This window comes from Serinus canaria, chromosome Z (genome assembly GCF_022539315.1).
Source record: "Serinus canaria isolate serCan28SL12 chromosome Z, serCan2020, whole genome shotgun sequence".
NCBI classification, from domain to species: domain Eukaryota; kingdom Metazoa; phylum Chordata; class Aves; order Passeriformes; family Fringillidae; genus Serinus; species Serinus canaria.
In genome coordinates this window covers 52,235,210-52,244,160 of record NC_066343.1, presented here as the reverse complement: position 1 = coordinate 52,244,160, position 8,951 = coordinate 52,235,210, and the positions used below count along the sequence as shown (strand labels likewise).

Here is an 8,951-nt window from a genome sequence, read left to right as displayed (position 1 = left end):
ACATGAACTGGCTGCCCTTTCTTCATATTACTCACTATTGCATATAGAGCAGGAAGCACACTGCTTAGCACGATAAAGGGAACAGACTATGGTATGAGTTCAGACAACCTTTTGTGAAGACAGTGTAACTCTCTTAATTTAAAATTCTTCCAGTGAACTGTGGCCTCTTATGCACATTCATTTTCTAGTAAGGGTGCTAACACCTTCGGTTCAGTAATAAATATGCAATTATTTCCCTGCATTTGTCAGGAAGCAGGAAGAGAAAATCATTTATGAAAGAGAAGCATTTGTGACCCATGTCATCTAGAGCTGGAGTAAACTCTCCACTCCTTAATGAGATATATGTTAATATACATTGCCATTTTAGCTTGGTCCTCTGAAATACTATCAGAAAACATCCTACTTTCATTGCTCTCCAAACAAACGTGTCATTAGATAAATGGTACTCTATCCATTTAGATGTTACAACTACAGTTGTCATGCTTGTAATAATTGTTAGGAATATTATCTTTATTATGTGAAGCCAGGCAAGCTGAACTAGTCAAGTTGAACTACTTTTGAAGTGCATTTAAAAGAACAAAAGAAAGCACTCAACTCAAATGTGTTATAAAAAAAAAGATCTTATTTAGATGTCTTAAAAAATACAAGACACATTTATAAAATCAAATATCTATCCATCAAAAGTTTGTTGTATATCCCCATATAAGATCATGTACTGGCAAATGTTAAGTAACAGCGGATAATCTCAACTAACATTTTATCCCAGTGCTAGCTGATAAGATCAGCTGGTCAACTCAAATAGGATAACATTATAGGTTTTTGCTATGCTAGTACTTACAGCACAGTAACTTGGAAAACAAGACATAAATTACATTATACCAAAGATAATAAACAGTTTAATCCAAGATGGTGAAGTGGATTTTTCTCTATTTCTCTCTACATCTTCCAATGATGTTCAGTGTAAGCAGGAACACAGAGCAAGGTCCTATACACACAATCTATTCAGATGCTTAATAGATTACAGTTACAGTTAAACAAAACAGATTTCTCTGGTAATTAAAAATACTAACAATACTGCATAATATTCCAGAGACATTTTGCTTTTTAGCAACTTTTATATTCAACAAGAATGTCTTCAGCCTCAGTTCTAGGTCAGCAGCATTTTTACACAGCATCTGAAATGTCTTCTTTTTTTTCCCCTAGTTTCCCAGGAAGATTTATCTGCTTATGATTTCTACACAGAAAAAGCAACTGTCAGTTCCAAATTCCAGACTTCAATGTAATTAAAATGCAGAGGTGTTTCTTCAGACTCTTGTACAAAGTCTATTGTCACTCACATCCTTTCATCAGTAATAACAGAAGTTCACTTTTCTAAGATTAAACTCAGTAGGTTGATTTATTGGTTCTACTTGAGCTTGAAGAATAAGAATTTGTTTTCTTGAGGTGCCTGCTCGATGAGAGAGACACTTGCATCCTCTGTGTAGTTCGCACACTCTGGCAAAGAAGGGCATATTTAAGGTTGTCTCTGAAGTCTTTTGAAATATAATAATAGATGAATGGATCAATACCACTATTCAAAGCAGAAAGACATAGGGCAGTTATGTACCACACATACAGATGGCTCTGGCTGTAGGCTTTGAGGACTGAATAGTGCACAACAATCAGCACATTGCTAGGTGTAAAACAGATGAGATACAAGGACAGGACAACAATAATGAGTTTGATTGCTCTTTTTCGTTTCTTCCCAGTGCTTACGTCTATGATGGAAGCACTCAGGGTCTTAATCATTAGAATGTATGCAACAGCAGTGATGATAGCTGGGATTAAGAAGAGTCCAATTGCAAGAGAGAGGAAATAACTGAACATATCATGAGCTGAAACATTTTCAGGCAACACATCATGGCAGGTTGTGATGTTAAGATTTGAAACATATGCTGTCTGATTAACAAGATACAATGGTATGGTGCCCAACAAAATCAGTATCCAGATAGCAATGGAGATGCCCAAAGCAATTTCTGATTTCTTTTTTGAATGCACTATGGGGTTCACTACAACCCAATACCGTTGTACACTGAGACACGTCATGAAGAGGATGGAACAGTACATATTTCCATAGAAAAACCCAACAAATACTTTGCAGAGACCTTCACCAAATAGCCAGTTATTGCCATTTAGATGGTATGAAATCTTCAGTGGGAACCAGACAACAAAAAGAAGGTCTGCCAATGCCAAGTTAACCATATAAATCACAGCCGGATGTTTCTTCTTTGTTCGGAAAAAAAAGACCCAGAGGGCCATGGCATTGCTTGGCAAACCAATTATAAAGACAAATATATAAATAATGGGAATAAAAACTGTAGTCAGCTTTCCTGTGAGGACTTCTGCTACAAATTCATCCACCTCGTATAACTCTTCAGAATTATTTGCATTTGGAACCTTATAGCCAATGAAACTTCTTCCTTTTGGTTTGCTGGAGCCATCATTCTCTAAAATTAAAAAAAAATAATAATAAAAAAAAAGTTATTGGTGTTGAAGTACAGTTTTTGCCCTTCTAAAAAATAAACTAGATACAGTAATTCACTCTGAACATTTACAGACAGCCTTATCAACAGAAAAATTAGGACTGATATTTAAACACTTGATGATTTATCTTCCCTTTCTTTTAAATTTATTATCGAAAGGACAACCTTTATTCCTTCAATAATTCAAGAATTCTACCAGAAACCAAAACACTTCTCCATGTCACCAGTGACATTAAAAATGTCTTGTTAAAAGTGCTCTGTTAAAAGGCTCCTACCACCTGAACAGTTACAGTAGAAACTGCTTCAACTACCCCAGGGTACCATTAACTTTTCACACAGCAATGACAGATCACCTGAGTGTTGGGAATTAGAGAACATCACAACAAGCTAATTTAACTGCAGTAGATGCTTTGCCAGTTTAGGTGGTCCAAAAATCAGGTATGCAGTAAAAAGAAAACCTATTACCTTCAGAAAAGCTAAAACAAAGTCAGAATGCCACGTCCAAAGCCATGCACAAATAACCTCTAGGGCATGCCACACATTACAGTGTATCCAAACGGAAATTTGAACACACTAACTCTGTGCATGAAGTTGCAATATAGTCCTCATCGGGGATCTCCTTCAGGAGAGTTGCTCTCTGTGGTTTTTACTCAAAGTATCAGGTGGTAGAGCTGACACCTAAGGCTGCTTCATGCACAAACTGCTGTCACTACAAGCTTTGCTCTGCCTCTTTGAATGCTGTGGGAGCTTTACAAACCATATGGGTGAAGCAGGCACTCCTGACTCGAGTCCTGTAGGACAGACTTTGAACAGCCCACCCAGTTCAGAACCCCTGCACACACAGCACAGTCCTCCTCTGCTAACAGGCTAAACTACACAAGCAGTGTCCAGGAATCCACACCATTCCAAAAAGTCAGACATTCTCCTATAGACATCTATTCCATACAGCTAAATTGTATGGACATGGAAGCTGACTAGTTAAGGGAGGATTATTTTTAAACTTTCTATCCATATTTGTGGATTTGTTTAGCCAAAGCCCCCCAGCTGTAATATAAAAAGAGTCTTTTTGAGTGCCTGAACAGTGAGCAGCCATGAACAACATTGAAGCACGGCCTGCCCCTTTGTTAAAAAATAATTAATACACTTCCAAATGAAAAAATGCTTCCACCTTATATTTTAAAGAATTCTTACACAATATTAGTGTGTGTTTCTCAGTACAGATTCCACAAAGCAGCCCACTTTAGATAGCTGTTCCTTTCAAATTATAAATGCAAAAGTCTGATGTACAGCATTCGATTCCTGTCTAGACTCTTCAACCTTCTAAAAATGCACACAGAAATACAGTCTTCAGAATTTTGAATTAAGTTAACTTAGATTCACTTAAGCGCCAAAGATCTCCAGGCCCAGGCAGCCTTCTCTAGAAAACTGAGGTGCAAGAAAACTTTTTGTCTGTACGACGACATCTACAAATCTTTGCAGTACACTGCCTGAAGACAGAGGCTTAAATTATACTAACAAAATGACCATCCCCAAGAAAATGAATTCACATGCCAAACAGTCATTTTAGTCTATATGTGGTGTAATTACAACAAACAAAGCAGAATTATAGAAATTCTCTGTTCAGACATTCAGGCCCCTTGATCACGTCAGCAATACTATCCAAGACTGCAAAAATTAATTATAATGCATCAATCCTTATTCCCTAAGCGAGCTGTGAATAGGAGAACCCACAAAACCACCCTAAAGGACATAGCTTACAGATACCAGATACTGAAGAGATAATGAGCTAAGCAATGCTGATTTTCTTAGGCTCACAGCTTAGCTGATAAAGAACCTGGAGATGCTAGGAAGCAGACCCTATAGACTAAATTGATAGCAGTGATCAGGATACAGTAATAAAATGCAACATACAATGCTACGTTAAGTACCTGTCCATCAGAAAGTGGTCGGTACCATCAAATTCCAGTCATGCTATTTTCATTCCATTCCAAAGACTCAAATTATTGTAGAGAACTAGAAGAGTAAATACTACCACTTTGTTATTACTAAAGTTTTGTGATCAGATATAAAACAATGCTTTGCAATTGAAGTTCAGAGGAAAAAAAAAAGCCTCATCAAAAAGTCCTGAAGTGTTAGTGTGAGACACTACAATAAGAGGTACACTAAAGTGGATGCAGAGATATCTGAACCACAGACAGGACTTTGTATTGCAAGAGTGTCAGAATAGTGACAAAGGTTTGTTTTATTCTACTTGTAAGACAGAGTCTTGTTTTTATGCTGACTTAAAATCGAGCTCAAAATATGCTGGGCAGCTTTTTTCAGTCCAACTAGCAGCCTATACATATAAGGAGACAGTGTCCTGTTTCCCTGCAGTTAACACTCCCTCACTGAGCAACCAATCCTTTGTTAGGTATGTGCATTTCTACATCCTTTCCTTACTCATTCACCACTCGCCGTTTTCCATAACAATCGAGCTCTTTTCCAAGACGAGTTTCACCCAGCTTGACTCACGTACAGAGAATGCAGTTGACTTGCTAATCTGCCCACGGGAAAAGCGTTACTCTCTCCTCCCACAAAAGACTGTTTCACCACCTGTGCCATTTGTCCAGAAGATATAACCCACTACATACCAAACACAGGATTATGCCTACCCTGCAGACACAAAAGTGACGGCAGCACGGAGTATCCAAAAATTAAATAGTTTAGTCATGGTAGTAATACTCCCAACAGGCCTAAATTTAGGATTATCCTGGTTTTTGGATCTGTAACCTCTCTCCCTCTTCTCCGAGAATTCTAAATTCCTCACTCCGTCCAGGCCAGAAAGTTAGGCTATTAAATGGCAGCTCAATTTCAGGAACTCCGCTGTGAAGAAAACAATTTGTAGTTACCTGGCACCTATCACTTGAGAAATATGACGTATGCTTGGCTTCAATAGGTATACAACATATATTCTATGCCTGGCTTCAATATTTACACAATCTTTACGCGTATGATTTTATTAGGTAAATAAGCCCGGTAAATGAAATATGGAAAGCCACAGTGAAAAGGTATGCACAGATATGGCAATGGGGTTTATTATAAAACGTGGCGAAAAATTAACTTCATGCAGTGAAATATTAATATGAATGTTTAGGTTTTTTTCCTCAAACTGCACTTACGTTCAACAAGCAATAGTAGAGACTAAAAATTTAAAAAGAATCCTAGCTTTTTAGATCAGGGAAAAAAACCCAAGCACATGGTCTTTAAAGTTTTTTCACGTTTAGCGCAAGGAGAGGCAGGAAGGGGACAAGAAGTTTGGACAGGGGCGTTTTACAAGGCCACTAAGTGACAGACGAAATCGTTTTAAATGAAAGAGAGTAGATTTAGAGATTAGATTTAGACTACACAGTGGGAAGAAACTCTTTATGTGAGGGTGGTGGGGGACTGGAACAGGCTGCCCAGAAAAGTTATGGATGTCCCGTTCGTGGCAGTGTTCAAGGCCAGGCTACACGGGGCTCTAAGCAACCTGGTCTAGTGGAACCTGTCCCTGACCAGGGCAAGAGGGAAGGGGTTGGAATTAGATGGGAACTTTACGGTCCCTTCCAAGCCAGACCGTTCCACGATTCTCTACCAGACGAGTGAAGCCAAGCCCCACGCGTCCCACAAGCCCTGAGAGGGCTGCTCGCCGCGCCCGGCTGCTCACCCGTTAAGTGCTTTCCCTCCCGGCCGGGGAGCCCTGCCCACGGGTCCCGGCAGCCACGCTGCCACCCACACGAGCTTTCCGACCCCTCGGCTCCGCGGAATCCCGCCCCGTCCACTCCAGGCTCCCCGAACCCCCAGGCCAGACACCTGCCCCGCCGAACGCCCCGCCGTGCCCCCACCCGCGGCTGAGGGGCGGCCGAGCCCGCCGGGGGCACCGCGTTGGCCGCGCCACTGATGCCAGCCGAGCTGTCAGCTCACGCCGCTACGCTCACCTTCAGCAGTGGCGGCAGATCGCAGAAGCACACAGAACAGCAGCACCAGGTACAACCCACGACATGCAGCCATCTCACCGCGCTCCGGCCGCCGCCACTCCGCCCGCACTCCCGGCCAGTTTCACCTGATACCTGAGCGGGGCGGGGCGGAGGGCGCGGCCGGGCCCAGGACCAGCCCCGCGGCGGGCGGGACCAGGCCGGGCCCTTCCCTCACGGCAGAGGGTGGTGGCGCTGTCCCCGAAATGGTGGGAGCCGTGCGCCACTGCCTCCAGTCAGCTCGGCGCAAAATGGCGGGTCCGCCGCAGCCCCCGCAGGCTGTTGGTCACCGTCAGGCCGTGCCTGGAAACCGCTCGGGCGCTGAGGGGCGGAGCGGCTCCCGGGGGTCCCGGCTCTTCCCATCCTCACGCTGCGCCCGTCCCCGAGCCCGCCGGGGGCCGCGCCCGCCGGGGCCGCGCTGTTAACGGCCCCTGACTGCCCAGTACAGCTGGGCGGCGCGGCTGGAGCGGCCGCCGCTGCAGCGGCCACGGTTCGTGCTGCCGGAGTCGAGCAGGACTGTTCTGGGTCACACCGGGAGGGCCCAGCAGCGTTTAGTGGGAGCGTGTTACTTCAGCTGCCTCGGAACACGCTGTGTTGTGCGCTCCAGGTTTCTTATTCCGTGATGTAACATCACAGAATCGTGGATTCTTAGGGCAGATTGGAAAAGGCCAGAGAAAGTCATCTGATCCAGTCTCCTTCCCCAAGCAGGGTCGTCTGGAGTGCATTACATAGGATTTTGTCCTGTGCAGTCAGCTTTTGAATACTTCTGGAGAAGAAGACTCCACACCTTCTCTGGTCAATCTGTTCAGTGTTCAGTCACCCTAACAGTAAGAAGTTCTTGCTCATGTTCATGTGGAACGTCCTGTGCTTCAGTTTTTGCCGGTTATCTCTGCTCATGTTGCTTGGCACAACTGTGAAAAGCCTGGTCCTTCTTCTTGATAGCCTCCCTTGAGATCATTAAAGACATTTATGAGGTCCAGTCTGTCATGGGCGGCTGCACAGCACTCCGGGTATCAGCGACTCCTCCCAGCTTTGTGTTGATAGCAAACTCTCTGAGGAGGCATCTATCTCACCCTTCGTTGAAGTCATGGATGAGCATGTTAAAAAGCACTGGGCCCAGATATGTCATATATGTGTTACAGGTGTCATATGGCAGATAGGCAGGAAAAGGTCTGATTGCTGCTTAACCCAGATGGATTTGTGGTACTGTGCTGGCATGATTCAGCAAGAAAGGTTAAGTGAGATGTTTTCACTTGGCAGCTTCACTTAAGCTTAGAATACACCAACTTCCCTTTGGTTTTGCAAATAGGGATTTCAGGAACAAAATTAAGCACAAAGTAATGTCATCAGTGTTTTCTATTTATCTGGACAGATATGAATTTTGAACGTTTTCATGGTCATCAAATCAAGCACACTTATCAAAATTCCAGAATTAAAAGCATGTGTTCAACCCTGGTTGGTTCACACCTGCAGTCAGAAATGCTCTCTGCCTTATTCTGCAGAATGCTCTGTGTGCAAGCAGTGATAAAATTGCCTTTCTTTACCCCTTTATTGAATGAGCATTATATTTATATGAATATACTCTGTTTTATGTGGTTCTGAAAGACAATAAATATTTTTGATTTTGTCTTTCTTTGGTGGTCATGAGATACCGTTGGGAGTAGATGGCTGGGAGTACAGAGATATGAAGGTAAATGGCACTGGGAAGTTTTGGGTGTCAAAATTGACATTAAGGGCCTCTTGGTTTTGAGTCTTTGTTAGAAGTTACTGCCTGCTTAAAGCACAGTTCCTGTTTGTCGTCCACCCAGTTTATGGATTTCTCATCTAAGTCCCAGCCTTCTAGCTAAACATTGGGAAAGTAATAGCCCATCCCTCCAGCCTACCTCCCTGTCTCGCTTTCAGTGCCATTTTGTTTACTTTACCATTATAAACCACTTCATAGGCATTTATTCCTGCTTTTAATCGCCTTGTACAGTGAGCTGTAGTCTTCTCATTTGGCTTTTTATTCAGTCTCCCTTTACTAGTCTCCAGAGTATTTCCTCTCAGAGGAAAGGAGGGGTCAGTCTTTCTCTCGTTCAATTCTGCTGTAGCCGGTGCTCTCCTGCCAGTGCCCTGTTACAGTTTTCATTCTTAGTTCTCTCTTGATTTTTTCCATCCAGTCCATCTTTTTGTCCCCTTTTGATCCAGCAACAGGGGAAGGGACTAAGCACACATGGGAAAAGTACTTATTGCTGTTGCTAAGTAAAATCTGTTTCCGGCTGTCCCATGACAGACCAGAGAAGCCCTGTGGCTGTGTGTAGAAGCACGTTTCACTGCAAGTGCATCTTCTGGAAATGCAGCTCTGGACTTTGCTCCAGGTGAGTGTAAGGAAAAGATACCAGCATAGGTTTGTAGTTTGTGTAGTTTCTTGTAGAGGTGTCAAAAACATGTAATTGATGGG

General features: G+C 43.0%; 1 protein-coding gene across 1 annotated transcript; it reads right to left on the bottom strand.

Annotated features, from left to right (window-relative positions):
* Positions 1-600: 600 nt before the first annotated feature.
* Positions 601-6,637, bottom strand: F2RL1 (F2R like trypsin receptor 1). Its single transcript, XM_050987236.1, has 2 exons — positions 6,476-6,637; positions 601-2,486 (listed from the first exon to the last, which is right to left on the bottom strand). The coding sequence occupies exons 1-2, from the start codon at positions 6,546-6,548 to the stop codon at positions 1,384-1,386; spliced, it is 1,176 nt and encodes a 391-aa protein (XP_050843193.1). The 5' UTR covers positions 6,549-6,637; the 3' UTR covers positions 601-1,383.
* Between the last annotated feature and the right edge of the window lie 2,314 nt (positions 6,638-8,951).